Below are 19,593 nucleotides of genomic sequence, written 5' to 3'. Positions count from 1 at the left end.
AAGATTCAGATCTCACATACCCTATGGTCCAGAATAGGTGATCTGTCCTGTATTTGTTTTGTGTGTGTGTGTGTGTGTGTGTGTGTGTGTGTGTGTGTGTGTGTGTGTGTGTGTGTGTGTGTGTGTGTGTGTGTGTGTGTGTGTGTGTGTGTGTGTGTGTGTGTGTGTGTGTGTTTTCAGGTCAACCTTGGACAAAGTGAACCCGAATTTGGATGCTCTCTCTCTCTCTCTCTCTCTCTCTCTCTCTCTCTCTCTCTCTCTCTGGCCTTGAAATGAAAAATATGCCAAAACTATGAAAATAATATTAGTGTATGTCCCTTTTTAAATGGTTTTAAGGTGTCTCTCTTACAGTGTATGTACTGTTATGATCTGGTGAGTTGCTATCTTAATATCTTAATCATTCTACTGATGTAATTCACAGCTTCATTTATTTCTACTATAAGTGTTTCATGGCCATGTTCACAGGTTGCTGAAGTATGGACAGTCATTCACGCACAACAGCTTCGGGAGTGACAGCATGGATGTGGAAACCGTACCTCTAAGATCGGACATAGAGCTGTGGGATCGCACCACCATTTGGTCAAACTTTCCAGAGCTGTCTTACACTGAAATGATGGAAAGTGATAGTGGCCTCAGGCGGTGGCTTGACATGTTTTATAAGGTAAGCATTAATATATATATATATATACTATATATATATATATATATATATATATATATATATATATATATATATATATATATATATATATATATATATATATATATATATATATATATATATATATATATATATCTATATATATATATATATATATATATATATATATATATATATATTTTTTTTTTCTTCATCTACATACGTATAGTTCTGATGCCCTGTTCCCTCCAGGAACTCCTATTGGGTGGTTTGCCATTACAGAAGTCAATTGTATTTACATACGACTTTGTAAAACAAATTTCTTCTATGGTCAAATATCCATTTATTTATTTTGTCTGTTTACCCAGTTATCCTTTAATTAATCGTTATATAATGTATTCAACCTACACATAATAAACGTTTTTTTTTATATCATTTACATTGCATAAAGCAATTGCCAAAAAAGTGCAGCAACTTCCGTATTTGGGGTATTCATATTTTCGTAAAACTTTCCATTATCTAGGTTGAGCATAATATAACCAAAGGGATATGCCACCGACCATTGTTGCTGCAGATATATAATTATTGCTTTTCTTGTGTTCAGTATCTCAGGGGCCTGCTGATAACATTAAAGAGTAACAGTTTGAAAGATGATACAACATTTTGAGCTTTCAAGAAACATTAGTAATATACACTCATGCAGGAAATTGTCACTTGTAACCCACATGCAGCTGATGTTTTATGACTGAAGTTAGTAATCTTAACAATCTGTGTCATATACTAGAACTGGCACCTTTGTATTCAGGTACAGACTATGACTGTCATCTGTTAAGAGGCTGAATCAACTCAGTCCAAGCCTTTGCCTGAAATTACACAATTACTTTCCATTAGTCACTATTTACTTTCCATCCTGTCAAAGTTCCCTTGTTTACACCCCTCCTCAGTATGGCATAGCAGTCCTTCGTGGAGTACCAACAGAGAAAAATAAGATCACAGAGGTAGTGGAGCGATTTGCCTATGTGAGGGAAACCCAGTATGGCCGAACCTTTGATGTCATTAACAAAACCGAAGAGGGTGCCCACCTGGCCTTCACTGGACTGGCTCTGGCCCATCACACAGACCTGAATTACAGAAAACAGACTCCAGGCATTCAGCTCCTCCACTGTCTCACGGTGCTCAATCACTGACATTTATGAATCAATAATCAATTACGAATGTTTCTTATCACTCGAGTAAAATGTCATGATAAGTTATCTTTGAATATACTGTCATCAATAGCAGCTGTATATATATTTATATTTCTCTCTCTGTTAATAAATATTTTCATCCGCATATTTTACAGGCTAATGACCCGAAGCTTTCTGATGGTGATACTGGAGGTCGCTCCTTCTTTGCTGATGGCTTTCGAATTGCTCAGTGGCTGGAAGAAAATGAACCAGCAGCCTTCCATGTTCTCACCTCCACACCAGTTCGGTGAGTCAGTGCAGTGGGGATGAACATGGTGCATTTATGTATGTTAATAACATTATTGGCACTAACCTGATTCATGTGGCACTCCTCTGGTGAGGTGCTGCCAATCTGATTTTTCATCTTTCAACATGATTCTCATTTTTCTGTTTGTCAGGTAATTTTTCATCCATTATGTCATTTTTCTCCCCAATCCTTCTCTAATTTCTAATTTCCACAGCAGTCTCCTATGTGAACCTTTTATCACATGCTTTCTTTAGGTCCAAAAATATGCAGTCCGCCCATCCGTCTCTCGCCTGCGCTATATCTACTTTTTTTTACAGAAAGGGAACAGCTCAAGGGAAAAAAAAGGAAACAATAATAAAAAAGCCTCCTACTCACTGCTCCTATAAAAGAGTTAAGAGGAGTGGCCGAAAGTTAAGTCAGTTTCGGGAGGATAGGTGTCCTGATGTTGGTGGTAGCGAGTGTTCTAAGTGCTAATCGGTTCACGGATAGAGAAAATCATATCCGCCAGGGTTACTTTATTGGACAAAACTTACAGAGCTCATCACGACAAGGACAACACATATGATAGGTGTTTGTTTGTGTATGCGTTTGTGTGAATGTTGTTTGTGTAGGTTAACATTTAAGTGTTGGTGTATGTGTGGAACAATGTGTAACATAAGAACATAAGAACATAAGAACGCAGGAGTCTGCAAGAGGCCGGTAGGCCTGTACGAGGCAAGAGAACGTGGACGGACAGTCAAAGGTAAACGAATACAAGGAAAGTTAACGATGAAGACGCGACAAGACAGACTGACAGACACAGTGACGATGGACATTACATGAAAACACTGAGAATCTTAAGTCTCTCTTTGCAGCACCCCATTTTCTTGTCACTGAGGGGAAGGAACACGGAATTTGAGCGGTGACTGCTACACTGATACCCTCCTCTTGAAATAGATCAAGTCGTAGGCAGGAGAAAATTCAGATGAAGAAAGATTGTTCCAGAGTTTAACAGCATGCGAGATGAAGGAGTGAAGATGGTGGTGAACTCATGCGTAAGGGATTTGGACAGTAAAGGGGTGAGCTTGAATTGAAAATCATGTGCGGCAAGGCCGCGGAAGGGGAAGAGGCATGCAGTTAGCAAGTTCAGAAGAGCAGTCAGCATGAAAATATCGATAGAAAATAGAAAACGAGACAACATGGCGGTGGAATTTAAGAGGTAGAGAAGACTATCAGTAAGAGGAGGAAAGCTGATGAGACGAAGACCCTCTTACTCTTGAAAACGTATTAGATTTGTGACACAAGATTTAACTTGTCTGAATCCAAATTGACTTTCATATATTATTTTCTCTCTTTCTAGATGGTCTACCACTTTCTTTAATTATCTTCTCACACATAGTTAAAAGACAGTGGGTAGACCATCTAGAAAGAGATAAAATAATATATGAAAGTATGTGTGTATGTCCGCCATATCCCCGTCTCCCAACATCTTCCTCCAAGTACAACTTGAGCAGATCCAAGGTACCTCGAGACCTCCCTTGGACCTTTCCCTTGGGACATAATTAGGGATTATATCGTCATTTATGCATAATGAAGTGCTAGTATATTCTCATTGGCGTCTAATACGTGAATTTCAGTCCATGATGAAATATTTAAAGATACAAACACGTTTACAAGACTTTAGTGTAGAAGTGAAGAAATAGGGTGATGTTTTCCTGCAGGGTGTCACGTTTATTTACAGCGTAAAGTATGCTCTATAAAGTAAAACGTATGAGCGAGAATTATGTTATCAGAATTAGGAGAGCATTTTGTTTATTTATAATTGGCAGTACCGCGCGTTCCAACAATGTCGTCAGCTGATGCCTGGACCACCTCCTCATCGACTCGCCTTCTTTCATCCTTATTTCGTACGTGAGGCAAGTATTACATCGTTAATCATCTCCTGTGCTGGGCAGAAGACCACCTCCTCATCGACTCGCCTTCTTTCATCCTTATTTCGTACGTGAGGCAAGTATTACATCGTTAATCATCTCCTGTGCTGGGCAGGAAGTATTATACAGGGTAGTTACTCAGATTTCTTGCGTACAAAGGACAGAGGATGCTTACAAGGATTGGGGAGGCCTCCATCACATCAAAACTCGCGCTAGCGTGCAGGTACCACAACAAAGGATTCGGCTAATCATGTGTTTACATATGGGTTTATGCATCCAAGTAAACTAATAAAAGCATCATAGAATTGACTATGGTGTCCACGTTAATAAGGAAAGGCATAGATTTCTGCATCCAGAAAATTTTAGGGACGCCGAATTCCGTTAACCGAAAGCTCTAGACTTCGGTGTTACCACATAAGAGTGTTTCACGGAAGGTTTTCATCTGGCAAACCTGCAAGGTTAGGGAAACGTCGCTGACGGTACTACCGGCCTGTGTGTGTCTGTGTGGGTGTTTTACTGCCTCTCTCTCTTGATATTTGCTGTACTTCAAAAAGCTAGAGACACCTTACTTGATCATTTACATATATCTTTTTTCTATCTTCTTATAGATTTTGGGTGAGAAATGAAGGGCAGCAGTACTCTGCAGTGTGGCCTGTCTTGTGCACTAATTCAGATGGAGATGTGATTGAGTTGCACTACAACAACCGCGTCATGCAGCCCCTCCAAGCTTCCACCCATGTGGTAATACCCTTCTACCATGCTTACAAGGTGAGGGAAACCTTTGTGCGGCATGCTTGCATTGATCACTCATCAGTTGCCAAGAACACTTTCGGATGCATTGAGACATTGTATGTGTTATCAAATAGAAGTGGTCTGCAGTCATATCATTCATATACAGGTAGTACTTAAGTTGTGATGTGGTTTGGCACTGACAGGCTGGATGCAAGTCAAAATTTACATTAAATAATAAAAAGAATATTATGCAAATGTCCTGCCAGGGATAGAATGCCAGTTGCGCACCTCTTACCCTCCCAGCAAACCTGTCTCTGTCCTCATACTTCCACCTCGCCCCAACCTTGCACATGGTTGACCCTTTGGCCACACAACGTTGTGCAACGTTATAGAATTGAACTACAACGTTTTGCCAAGATGATGGCATTAGCCAGCTGCCCCACCAAGTCATTGTGTCGGTGTCAGGGGGCAGCGTTTGCAAATAAACGAAATGTTACAATTATATGACTAGCCATCTGCCATGCCAGCCATGCTGCATCTTCTTATCTTCCTTGAATGTTTCGTTCATCTACGATTGGTGTTTCCAATAAACAGTAGCCTATAATAGCTGCTGCAAGAATATTGTGCGGGGGCTGATGTTGTGGGATGTCATTTTGCTAGCCAACTGGCAGATGCTAGATTTAACGAAAAGCTTGTATAGCAGAATATAAGCCTATAAAATGGTACAGTAGCAACTAGCAACTGCAGTGTGAGTCTAGCTTGTGTTCCAAGGGCAACTGAAAGGAAAGTGTGAGTAGGGTGGCTCAGTCCACCCACACTTCCTTCATTTTGCCCCACCACAGCCTGGCTGGGCTGGGGCCAGCACATCGTAACTCACGGACTACATGTACATATATGTACTTTTTTATTTCTATTTTTTTATTGTCAATAAATGTGTATGTGAGAATATTTACCTAGTTGTAGTATTTAGACAGTGAATTACACTCATAGGATTCCCTCTCCAAAGCTCAGTTTATCAAGTTTTGCTTTAAATCCATTATTATTTTTATCTTGAATTATCTCCTTTTCAAAGTCACTCCAGGCGTCAATGTATCTATGGGGAAAGCAATATTGGATGGGATCACTCTCAAACTCGTTTCACCTTAGTATTACAAGTAAAACGTCATCATGAATGATGATCAGTATATCATAAATAAACAATTATGGAATGATTTTTTACAGCTCTTCTCAGACAAACTTCGTGACCCTTCAAGCAATCTAGAGTTCAGCTTGGTGCCAGGTGACCTAGTGGCTTTCAACAATCACAGGGTCCTTCATGGTCGAACTGCCTTTAATCCTACCAAGGTGGCTAGGTGAGCTATCTTATATTACTCATTCACTGAATGAAGTAATGACAACTTTAGGGTTTTTACTCAACTCTAAATCTGCTGTCAGTCCCTATAGGCCATTGCTTCTTTAGTATATTTTTATTATTAAGCAGAGGAATGGGATTTTAATGCTGATACATTTTCTTCAGACACCTTGTCGGCTGCTATGCTGACATGGATGAGGCCCTCTCCAAATATGATTCGCTCCAGGCCAAGTAAGTAGGGATCTTGTTGGTCATTAGAATTTATCAGTGCAGAACAGTCTCTTTAAGTCAGCGTAACTGGGACAGAGGCTTTGCACTCAACCTCTTTGCTGATAAGAGTGGCCTTCCCCCATACAATATGATAAATAAAAGCAATCATCATGTTTGTATACAGCATTAAGGTACAATCTAAACATACAGAGAGTGATATAAGGAGTTACGGGGCACTTATGGCCCCACCAGCATAATCCTCATGCTTGTATACCACTTGAAAACACAGGTGTCGTAGATTATGTGCTTTGCTGGCCTGATCCTCTTTTTAATCTTATTGGTGATACTAGGGTCCTCTAAAGCCGTCATCTGGCGATCAAGAATCACCCTACACCGAGCAAGAATTTACACAAATCTAGCAAAATTCCTGCGTTTCTTGTTTTAGCGCGTCAGATTTTCAAGAATCCCCCCCAGTTCTTGACAAGAATTGAAGGTCCCGCGCAAGTCGCGGCGGAGCACGGTACCCAATTTCTTACTGTCCGCACCTCCTTAGGCCTATGGCGATAACCATTTCCTAAGCTTCCTATGGGTAACCCTGCCAGGTGGGAGAGGATATAGAGTTCACGAGGTTACTGTTGTGTTACTGCTGCACCACAGTCCATTTTATAGCATCATTGTAGGATAAGTAAGAACTTTACGGTATGAAAACATCATCGTTATCATTAGGGACAAAGTGAAACGATCACATTTTTCAATATTTTGTCTAGAAAATGACGTTTTAAGAAATTCCGTCGCATGCAGTGATGCTAAGCAGCAAGGGAAATCTTCCTAATGAACTGTAGATCTCGTAATTGTGACTAAATTAACGTGTGTTGTCCTTAATGAGTGACAAAATGAGAAACAGTGTTGGTTCATCTAGTCAAATGAGCAAGGAAGAGGGCTCTGGCAGACCACGTGTAGCAGGTGAAAAGCAGTCTCAAGAATGGGCCGGTGGTCAAGAACGCCGGATATTCCCAGATTATGCCTTTAACAAGTCTAAGGTAAAAGCATGAACATGAATCTTGTTGTTGCTGCAAAAGGTGCAAGATTTCATACTGAACTTGATGCTCACCAATTGCATGGGAACCTCACTATTCATTCTTGACACAACTCTCAGCTTATCTTAAAGGCTCAGAGCTTTCAATTTCATCCCCTTCCTTCTTAAAGGAGCCATGGTTGCATGAGCAGAGGTAATGATTCTCGATATTCACTTAAAACACTTGAAAAGTGAGCAACTCCTTGTCCAAATTGTGAACAATTGAGAGATGCATCCCTCCCAGTGGCAGAAGTAAGGCTGCGAAGCTGAGTGCGGGACTTCAACAGATGGGAAACTGTCAACTTGACTATTTTTTCCACCATTTTTTTGTATATCAAAATGATATGCCACCATACAGTGTTTAGGTCTCACACAGAAGATATACTTCCAACTTTGGGATCAATTTTTCCAACTTTTCTCTGGCAGTTCAAAATTTAGATTATTTTTCTTGAGAGTTTCCTACGTTGCCATCATGGCGGAAACTTCATGCCGAAGGCCAGTAGCGGATCCAGGGGGGGGTCACCTGGTCACCAAAAATATTGTAATCTTTAATAACGGAATTAATAATAATGATGATAATAATAATAATAGTATAATAATAATTATAATTATTATTATTATTATTTTTATTATTATTGTTGTTATTATTATTATTATTATTATTATTATTATTATTATTATTATTATTATTATTATATTACCATTATTATTAAAATGCATAAATGAATGATTATCTACTAGTTCGCGTTTACATATGTTTTAAAAATAAAACGAACAAGTATCTATACACTACAGTTTATTCACGCTCTGCGAGTTTCGACTCGCTGACTTGTCTATAGTACGCGTATCTAACGGGTACTGCACAAGAGGGAGAGAGAGGCTGAGAGCTGTGGTTGGTCGCTCTTAAATGATCCAGTTCTGGACCTGGATGATTTACGTGATTATGTCACTAAATTCAGAATGTGGAAATCACGTTGGTCTTCTGTATCTAAAAGCTCCTTGCCAAACATTGTAGTACTTGATACATATGAGCAGTGCTCACAAAATTATCCTGTTACAAATAAATTATTACTAATTTACGTCACTTTGCCCATTCCATCTGCTACAGGAGAACAAAGCATTTCTACACTCAAACATATAAAATAATACAGACGGTCAACTATGGGTGAGGAGAGATTGGATGGTTGATTGATTGATTGATTTGGGATTTCCTTCGTGGCGCCGCAACATCTTGGGTCATATGGCGCCGGAGTGCGTAATAAAATGGAAAGCAAATTAGTAAAATAATCTTAGTTTAGAAAAATCTATCCATGGACCAAAGTATGTTGAGGGGTATTAAAAAGTGTTCTAAAATGGTCCATTAGAATAACTTCAGCGTTTAAAAGACTACAGGAGATGGAGAACGCCCACCTCCCGCAAATACCCCATGACGTCATATCCCGGGGTGAGCACCTTTTCCCCCAGCATTAGGGAGAGGGAAAAATTTCCATCTACATGACACCGTGAGAGGTACTGCTCACGCAGGTCCTGCAGACTGGGGCACTCGACCAGCAAGTGCCGGACAGTCATGGGGACCAAGCAGTCGTCGCAAGGCTGCACCCCGAGACATGAGGAAGCCTTGTGTGTAGCGTGTGTGACCCGTCCTCAGGCGGGCCAGAACGGTTTCCGTTTTGCGACACTTTATGTGGGAGTAAGACCACGGACGTCTTGCCCTGGTCGTGACTTCCCCCATCTTGGTGGTGGCAGTCATATCCTCCCATCTGGCCTGGCACACGCTATCAGCGGTGGCTCGGATGTTAGGGTACAAGTCTTTGCAGGGAAGTGGGCGAAGGTGAGGTGCAGCAGCAGGGACAGGCCGGGTAGCCGCCGCCTTGGCCAGCCGATCGGCCTGCTCGTTCCCCTGAACCATGGGCCGGGACCCAGCAAAGGCCACCCGACTACCTCGACGGTTTAATAAGTAAAGCCATTCTAAAATCGATAAAATAAGGGATGACAGTAATCACGGGCCGCTATGGCAGCCAGTGCGCTACGAGAGTCGCTATAAACAGTAAAGGAGTTCTGGGGGAGACTAAACATAATTTTGAGAGCTAGTAAGATAGCGGAAGTTTCAGCCGTAAAGACTGACGCCACTCTAGGAAGGCTAACGCCCCGGCAGAAGGTGGGAAAGACGACACTGAAGCCTGCTCCAGTGTCCGACTTAGACCCATCCGTATAGACGGGAACAGAGCCCTCGTGAGAAGAGAAGTGCTCTAAAAATAAGGACTGTGCTGCGTAACAGGTGAGTGATCTCTTTTGGTCCGTTATAGGTCTACACACTTCTACGCTGGGAAACTGCCAATAGCCCACCCTCGGGATGCGGTGGGGACAAACAGTGAATGGAGGAACTGCCCAGGCTGCCATAAGTGACTGCACCCTATATCCAAAAGGTTTAGGGAAACTCGGCCGAGCGTCATACACGCGAGAGCGAGAATCTTGGGAGGCGGTAACACAAGGCACAGAATCTGGAAGGCGGTGAGTCCGATACCAGCATCTCAGCATTAAAGACCTCCGGCGCAGGTCCAAGGAATGCATGCCGGCATCCACTAACATACTAGCAATCGGACATGACCTAAAGGCTCCTGTTGCAAGACGGACCCCAGCATGATGCACAGAGTCCAACATACGGAGACGAGCATCCGACGCAGATGAATATATCTCGCACCCATACTCCAGTTTCGGAAGTATAAGTGATCTGTGCAACATGAGGAGGGTCAGGCGATCCGCACCCCAAGAGGTATGGGCTAAAACTCTAAGGAGGTTAATTGCCTTCAAACAAGTTGCCTTGATATACCGGAGGTGAGGGACCCAGGTCAACCTTGCATTGAATATCAGCCCAAGAAATCGGGTCTCCTCCACACATGAGATTCTGCGACCGTAGAAGTATAGGTCTGGGTCCGGGTGGACTCCATGAATACGGCAGAAGTGCATGGCCACAGTCTTAGTTTGGGAGAACCGAAAACCTTGAGTTTCAGCCCACGTGGATATCCTGTTAAGTGCCAGCTGTAATTTTCGTTCTATCAGTGACATCCTGGATCCAGAGACTGAGATGGACAGGTCATCGACATACAAACTCCCTCGGACTCCTTCTGGTAGTACACTAATAACGCTGTTGATGGCCACGGCGAAGAGAGTAACACTGAGAATACTCCCTTGCGGCACACCATCTTCTAAAAGAAGAGCATCAGAGTGCATGTCTCCAACCCTCACCCTCAAGAAACGATTCGATAAAAACTGTTTGATAAAAATCAGGGGCCACGAAGACCAAACTCATGGAGGGAAAGTAAGATGCCATGACGCCAGGCAGTGTCATACGCTTTTTCCAAATCAAAGAACACTGTAACTTGGTGTTGGTTGGAGGCGAAGGCCTCACATATAGATGACTCCAAAGATAGAAGGGCGTCTGAGGTGGATCGCATTTTGCGAAAACCATATTGTACTTGTGATAAAATATTCCCTTTCTCTAAGTACCACATGAGCCGCCCATTCACCATCTTCTCCATAACCTTGCAAAGGCATGAAGTGAGTGATATGGGACGGTAATTTGTTGCCTGCCGGTGGTCCTTTCCAGGCTTAGGATTGCAATAATAACGGCAACGCTCCAGGAAGACGGATAATCACCGGTATACCAAATTCTATTAAAAGAGACAATAAAAACATAAGTGATTCGTCAGAATATGACGTAAAAGGAGTATGGGATGTCATCGGGACCTGGTGACGAGTCATGGCACTGGTTTAGAGCTGAACGGAGTTCAAGACTAGAAAAAGGGGCATTATACGACTCGCCGTTATTAGAAGCAAAACTGAGGCCAGCAGACTCCAAGCGCCGACGATGGCGTCCCGAAGGAGATGTAGTGTCTTTCCTAGATACATTTGTAAAATGTTGGGCAAGGACTTGAGCAACTGCAATAGGTTCGGCCACGTTCCTGCCTGCTTCTGACAGGACAGGAGGAAGGGACGGTATATTTCCCAGAGATTTTCCTCACTCGTTTCCATACCTGCGCTAGGGACGTCTCCTTGTTTAGGGTGGATACGTATGCCTTCCACGAAGCACGACGGGCCTCTTTAAGGACCCGTCGGGCATGGGCACGCGCCCGTTTGAAGGCTTCTAATGTGGATCTCCACGATGTCGGCAGAGCCGTGAGAAAGCGGCTCGTTTGCCTTCTGAAGCGGCGCACCAGGGGTCCACCAAGGCATGGGACGTCTGGGAAAGTGACCAGACGTCTTTGGAACTGCTAATATGGCTGCCGAGTGTAGTAAGGTAGTAAAATATGCCACCGCTTCGCCAGTGCTGCTGAAGTCATCTAAAGACCGTGCAGTGGAACTTAGCTGTTTGAAGAGTTGCCAGTCTGCTTTATCTATACGCCAGCGTGGGAGGCGAGTGCGTGGTTCGCCCTTGGCTGACGATAAAACAATAGGGAAGTGGTCACTTCCATGCAAGTTCGGTAAAACCTTCCAGTTGAAATCTAAAATAATATTAAAGAACACAAAGACACATCGATAGCCGTAAAAATACCCGTTTGGCTATGGAAGTGCGTCATATCTCCAGAATTAAGAACTCCCAGTTCCTCATCTTCTACCACAGATGCCAGCATCACGCCTCGAGGGTTAGTGGTGCAGTCTCCCCACAGTGGATGACGGCCATTCACATCGCCTAGTAAGAGGAAAGGGGCAGGAAGATCAGCGATCAAGGTATCAAGATCCTCCTCTCACATGAGCGCTTGGAGGAAGGTATAAGCTGCAAACTGTGTACTGTCGTGGGAGAAAGAGCTGGATGCTGACCGCCTGGAAGGGAGCTGACAACCTTACGCGTGAGAAAGGGATATCACGGCGGACCAGTATGGCACTGCCGCCACGATTCCCTTGGTCTTGTAGAGGATAAGAATATAAAATATGGTAACCAGGAGGCCCAAAGGACTGTCTCCTACCATGGTCTCCTGAATGCAAATGCATACTGGGGAATAACGGGCTATAAGACTGAGCAACTCTTCCCAATTGGCACGCAGACCACGGCAGTTCCACTGCACGATATTGAAGATGATTACTTAGTGAGGTGCTTTGGGGCTCTTCCGGAGAGGAATCGCCCTGCACCTACTGGGTTCCTTAAAAAGGGGCCATCACCCTTCATTAAAGGACCCTTGGTCCGAGCTGTAGCTGGTTGCGATACCATATGTACCGCAGACCGATTGGCAGGCTGGGGGCATTCAACTACCCTCCTGCCCGCGACTGCTGCCGGCGTCTTCCCTCTCCCGCCTCTCCCAACCGTCCGCCACTCTGAGGTAGCAGCAGAGGAGGAGGAAGCAGAGGAGGTCACCGGAGAAGACACTCCGGAGTTTGAGGCCACTGGCTCCGTCAGCGACGCACCGCAAGACTGAGCACCAGCAGACTCCGGCCCACACACAGCCTGAGCAGTTGGCGCAGGGCGGCGGCAGCAGCCGACGCCCAGGGTACCTCCGGCGATCCTACAACTGGCGCCGGGTTTGCAGCTGGTAGGGGAGTCTCATCGAGAGACTCCTCACTGCGTGAACGTTTCTGTTGTTGTGGCTCTGTTCGAGCGGGACACGATTTGGTGTGATTTCAGGTAAAGGCGTCGACACAGAAACGACGGGAGCTGCAGGGCACGACATATCCTGGGAGGTTTTGAGACGGCGTTGAGCGTGTGACTGGAGAACTGAGGCATAGGTTCTACCAGGACTAGACAGCCTGGTAAGGGCGAGTCGCTTTGCCTATACCAAAAACAATTTATCTTTAATTCTAATGGTAAGCACCTCTCTCTCAAATCTAAGGCGATCACACTCTTTCGATGAAGCTGGATGGGGCTCGGCACAGTGGTAGCACCGAACAGGGCCGGCACTCCTCACCATGGTCATCCCTACCGCAGGTGACGCATACTTTAGGGAGACCATTCTGCAGGCGGCGGCATGTCCGAGTCACATGTCCATATAACTGGCAATGGAAACAACGTCTGGGGTTTGGGACATATGGTTTCACGTGGAGGTTTAACCATGCCAATTTTACAGTTCTAGGGAGCTCTAGCCGATTAAAAGTTATGAATAGTGTGGGTGTGGGTGTCAGTGCTCCTTCTTCTTTCTTGTGGACACGCCTCACCGCAACAACGTCATACTCCTCGAGTTCCTTAACCAGGCGCTCCTCCGAGTAACGAAGGAGGTCTCTTGAAAATACCACGCCGCGCGATTGGTTCATGGTAGCATGGGGGGCACATGATACTGCAGCCCCGGGAACTGAGGTGAGGGCACGGAGTCTTTCACTCTCTTCAGGAGAAGAGACTTCCACAAGAAGGCTGCCATCTCCCTGCGGAAGCATCTTCGGCTCTCTGCCGCAAGTCTTGACAAGTTCACGGTGGACTTCGAAAATGTCGAGATCATTAACAGATCGACCATCTAGGGACTTTACGGTGATGTATTTGTCATAGGATACAGATTCAAATAGACCGGGCAGGACCTCAACTTGAGAACTCTGCGAGACTGGCACATTCTTTGGTCCCTGCTTCCGGCTCTTGGTCCGGGAGCCACCGGGTCTGGGGATTAAGAAAGAAGAGGCAGATGCCCCTTTAGTGCCACTCGGAGCCTGAAACGGCTCCAGGGTGGCGATGAGGGAAGGCCGAGAAGAGGTTTCCGGGGACGGTCGGAGGTCAGGTAGGGATGTAGGCCGAGGTAAATTCGGGGATTTAGATGCCATAAAAGGTGACAATTATTTCACTTCCCCACCCCCCCACCCACCACGGAGCCCAACATGGGGAGGCTAATGCTGGAGCAACAGCTCACAGCAGCCTCAGGGGTAGTGGGGGAAGTATACGTGGCAGCTGCCTGGTGTGAGGCGGCAGCCGCGGGACCATTGCGGTGCCCACCAGACAACAGCCACTTGACCCTAGCCAACGCATGACCAGCCGATTGATAGAGCGGGGCCACACAAGACCACCCGTCTTACCCTCCCGCCAAAGGGCGTGTTGTCCACCGAAGGGAACTACACCCTGCCCCGCGGTGGACTCAACTCCCAGACGAGAGGGCGCGGGGAGTGTACGGGACGCCACGCACGGCAAACACGTGGGGAGGCTCAGCCATGCCCTTGATGGTAGTCGGGCAGGCACATACGTCACCACTGGTAAGCCTCCATTACCAGTAGTGACGGGGGAGTGTTTAGTCCACTCTGGCCGACAAACAGCAAGCCCTACAGAGGTGGACGGACCACCTAAGTAGGTGGTGCTGCCGACCAGGCTTCAAGCCCCGCTACCACGGCAAGGAACTCCCCTCAGCGGGGAGAGATTGGATGGGCTTGTAAAATTATCCATTCACCGTGACCTGACAAACGGTGATCTAATTGAAAATTTTGTTACAGCTGTCACCGATATATTTTCAAAAAAGAAAAAAAAAGAGGAAACTTTATCCTGTAATTTGTACATCACAACACACACACACACACACACACACACACACACATATATATATATATATATATATATATATATATATATATATATATATATATATATATATATATATATATATATATATATATATATATATATATATATATATATATATATATATATATATATATATATATATATATATATATATATATATATATATATATATATATATATATATATATATATATATATATATATATATATATATATATATATATATATATATATATATATATATATATATATATATATATATATAGTCATTGCTTTTGTCATGAAATTTGTGTCCCTTATGCTACAGTGAATTAAATTAGTTTTAATGTACCTTCTAAAAAATTGCTTAATGTTATCTATCTAATACATTACTGTGGCGCAACACTTGACGAAAAACTTTTTAATTTTATTTACCAAAGCACTGCTAATACAAATTACATGGAGTAAGTAAACTCAAGAGCCAAAAAATTCTCCTCCAGCCTCTCTTCCACATTCACTTCACAAATAAAGCTAATGAAGCTTTTCTTGTCACCTAACATATTTTAGAATTATAATATGGAAGACAGGCTGGGATGGGGAAAAAAATAGTAGCTCAGAGACTAGCCTACAATGTCTTTTTTTTTTTTTTTTTTTTTTTTTTACGTCTTGGCCTAATGCGCCGGCAGGCTTCTTCCCGGTGGATCATGATGGTCGGTCCAAGGCTTCTTCCCGATGGGTCCTGATGGTCGGCCCAGCCCGTTCTGGCGCAGGCGAGTGTTTATAGTGGCGCCATCTTGCATTGGCTCATGCTGCCCTCCCGGAGGTCATCTTTAATCCTAGAATCTAGAGTCCGGGTTGATAGGTGGTCTTCTGGACACCATGTGGGTAGTTTTAAGCCACTCGGCGGCGGCTGAAAAATCCCAGCTTGGTGGCACCGGTCGGGGATTGAACTCGCGTCCTCCTGAACGCGGGGCCGTCTCGCTATCTGTTCAGCCACCGCCTCCCCAAACTAATACTCATTGGTAAAGTAGGGAACATACGATATTGCTGTGCGTTGCATCGGTGCTCATTTCCACCTCCTTGACCTTTTGGGCCTGAGGTATACTTGTATCCACCAGCCCGGGGACACTTGGCCCTGTGCAGTACAGAGTCCCACAATTTACCTTAACCAAGTTTCCCCAGGTACCCGTTTATCGACCAACCCGAAAGGAAGGATGAACAGGAGCAATAACGGGGTGGGCTGTGCGCCGAAGGCACCTAATCGGACTCGAACCGGTGCCCCAAGGAGTGGTAGGCGGTCACAGAAACCGCTCAGCTACGGAGGCGCAGGGGCTGGGGTGTAAGGAGAGAAAGCCATTTTAACTCACTCTACCCGGAAATAGACTCCAAAATCTCTATTCAACCCAGAAATTTCGGTTGCGAGCCGAGTGCCTAGTGCCCCCCCCCCCCAAAAAAAAAAAAAAATCAGGATCCGCCACTGCCGAAGGCCCTCCAATTTCAATGTTGCCTTTTCTTAGATGAGACCATTCATTAACCTGCAGCTTAAGTCTGCTGACTGTGTTGAGTGTCAGACTGTGAACAACAGCTCCATCAGGCTGTACAAAGTCAAAATATGTCTCACTAAAGTTACTGTCACAGTAAGCACAAACCAACCTAATTGGAATTGAAGGAAAAATTGTAGGGAAACATGCCAATAAGTCTTATCTGTTTTTTGCCTTTGTAGGCATTTTTCCATTTGTTTAGTACCCGTATGGCTCCTACTTTCTGAAAAAAAACTTCCTTTTTTTTCTAAAACTGATGAGTTTCTCTTCTAGAAATACCTTGAGGTCCCTTTCATTTGTCTCACTGATTAAATAGACCTGTCATATTTTCAAGCTTTGGAATATTCTTAACAGATAAAAAAACTATGATTTTAACTTTTGCAGATTTCACACAAAATGATGACATGTGACACCTGTCAAGGTTGTAGCAGCCATTTAGACTAAAATCAACATGAACAGTGAGTTTGGTGTCACTGTAATATAAGGTATTCATTTTCATTATTAAGACTATAAATATTTGCAATATTGAAACACTGTATATTCTTATGTTTAAGTTGATATTCCCTATGTCAGTATCATTTTTTTTCACTTACAGAAAACATGCTCGATATACAGGAGTCACTTTTGATGGAAAATGTGTAATCATATCAATAGTCGTAGTGCAAGTTGAAGGCTTTAGTAGATGATTATTAACGTATTAAGGTAATTAAGGTATTTACATATGTCAGCTGTATTTATGTAATGACTATGTAAATCTGTGAAATAGAGATCATAAACACATGGGCACAATAAAATGGATAGGAGGTGCTTGTGGATATGATTCCTGTTTGTTTGGATATGCAGATTTCTAACAACCTTTAGATTTGCAGCCAATTCACATGTTGTTCAGTCCCTACAACTCATAAACTTGCCTTAGCAAAGTACGTGTATTGTTTTTCTATTCAGCTGCATGCCACCAGCATATCATAAGAATAGATGCCTGTGGGTAATGTAAAAAAAATTCCAACATCATACCATAGTGTCATGAAAACTTTTAAGAAATTTCTTTGTAAGAATAATAATTGTATGATGCAGAATGGCTTGCAGGCGCTTGGTCTCTTTCTAAAATATTTATTACCATATCTGCATATATAAAGCTTAAGGAATATATATTCAAGGTCATTGTAACTATATTGGCGAACCATTTTACAATGTAAAGATATTGCCAGCAACATTAAGTAGTGTGTAATAACAACTGTGCAAGATGGGAATTATAGCACCACAAAGATGATTTTTTTTTTCATGAGTTTAAAATATATATATATATATATATATATATATATATATATATATATATATATATATATATATATATATATATATATATATATATATATATATATATATATATATATATATATATATATATATATGCACTTATTCAAAAGTCGAAACATACCCTTTCTGAATTAAAACTATTCTGATATTCTTTCGATACTTAAATATTTCAAAATTGAGAAGTTAAGAGATTGAACCTGTATGAAACTGACACTGTAATCAAGTGATAGAGAGTGAAAGAACTACTGCGTCAGTTGCAATTGTATATATTACTCGTATTAATCTTACCACATCATAGGACCTACTGACACATTTGTTATGTAACACACACACACACATATATATATATATATATATATATATATATATATATATATATATATATATATATATATATATATATATATATATATATATATATATATTTTACGTTGTTGCCTATTGCGCCGGTAGGCATCTTCCAGTGGGGCCTGATGGTCGGCCCAAGGCTTCTTCCAGGTGGGGCCTGATGGTCGGCCCAGCCCGTTCTGCGCAGGCGAGTGTTTATAGTGGCGCCATCTTGCATTGGCTCATGCTGCCCCGGAACTCGTTCTTGATTCGCTTGGACGGCTTCCTCTAGAGTCCGGGTTGATGGGTGGTCTTCAGGACAGCATGTGGGTAGTTTTAAGCCACTCGGCGGTGACTGAAAATCCGAGTGGTAGCTTGAGGATTCGAACCCGCGTCGTCCATCACACGGCGAATGTGGGTCCAGTACGCTATCACCTCGTACCGCCTACCTACATATATATATATATATATATATATATATATATATATATATATATATATATATATATATATATATATATATATATATATATATATATATATATATATATATATATATATATATATATATATATATATATATATATAGGAGAGTAGGTAGGAAGACACCTACCGAACGGGCGTGAGCTACTCCCGGTGAGGATATATGGGAAGCGAGGAGGGTGCTAAAGCCCTTCAAAGACCCTTCCCATGTCCTCACTATCCGTTTCCCTTATGTCTCATCAACATCAGAAAGTAGTTCAGCATGCTCTCTAAAGACAGATCTTCTACCTTTCTACACCACACTACATTCACACCACATACCTTTTCCCAAAATGAAAAAAAAAAAAAATGTCGCACAATAACACTGCGTCGGAGTCCCCGTCTGGGGTGGGTGGGGGGGTGGCATAAATTCCCCCAGGAAGGACTCCCCTTCTGGCTGCCGACTTGAGAGGTGTCCTGATTACTCCTCGAACCTCCACCTTGTTAATGTGTGCAACATTCGCGGTCTTATATATAATTTCCATTCTGTGGAACACCATCTCTCCTCTAAACCTCACCTTCTCTTCCTCACCGAAACAGGTTTCTGAGACTACTGACAGCAATATCTACTATGTTCCTTTCTACTATCTCTATCGTAAATTCCAATCCAAAGCTGGATGTTAGGCCTACGTGCGCAACGACATCACTTGCTCTCGTGCCCACGACCTTGACTCTTCTGAATTTTCCACCATCTGGCTAAGACTTCATTGTCGTTCTATTACTAAATACATCTGTGCTGTTTATCTCTCACCTAGCTCTACTAACTATGTAAAATTCTTTGACTATTTGAACTCTAAATTGGAGCACATCTTGACTCACTCTCCCTTCGCTGAAATCTCCATCTTGGGAGATTTCAATGTTGACCACCAGCTTTGGGTTTCATCCTCTTTCACTGTCCAGCCTGGTGAACAAGCCTACAACTTTGTTCTCCTCAACGATCTAGAGCAGTTGGTCCAGCACCCTACACGTATTCCCGACCGTCTTGGAGACAGGCCCAACATTCTAGACTAGAGGTCTCCCTTACCTCTAAATTTTT

General features: G+C 43.0%; 1 protein-coding gene across 4 annotated transcripts in view; it reads left to right on the top strand.

Annotated features, from left to right (window-relative positions):
- Positions 1-17,197, top strand: part of LOC126989506 (gamma-butyrobetaine dioxygenase-like) — a 21,036-nt gene extending 3,839 nt beyond the window's left edge. The window contains exons 3-10 of one of the 4 annotated variants that reach the window (XR_007743395.1): positions 466-661; positions 1,585-1,812; positions 1,983-2,113; positions 4,632-4,791; positions 5,977-6,107; positions 6,272-6,337; positions 16,776-16,849; positions 16,987-17,197. Coding sequence is in view for 2 of the 4 variants with exons in the window: in XM_050848083.1 (XP_050704040.1) it covers positions 466-661; positions 1,585-1,812; positions 1,983-2,113; positions 4,632-4,791; positions 5,977-6,107; positions 6,272-6,337; positions 15,537-15,558 (934 nt within the window). In the remaining 2 variants the exon portion in view is untranslated. The other 3 variants (XR_007743393.1, XM_050848084.1, XM_050848083.1) reach the window with 3 other exon arrangements.
- Positions 17,198-19,593: the final 2,396 nt, after the last annotated feature.

The sequence above is a fragment of the Eriocheir sinensis genome, unplaced genomic scaffold, assembly GCF_024679095.1.
Source record: "Eriocheir sinensis breed Jianghai 21 unplaced genomic scaffold, ASM2467909v1 Scaffold12, whole genome shotgun sequence".
In the NCBI taxonomy this organism is placed as follows: Eukaryota; Metazoa; Arthropoda; class Malacostraca; order Decapoda; family Varunidae; genus Eriocheir; species Eriocheir sinensis.
The sequence above is the reverse complement of the archived record's forward strand: the minus strand, read 5'-3'. Positions and strand labels throughout refer to the sequence as shown.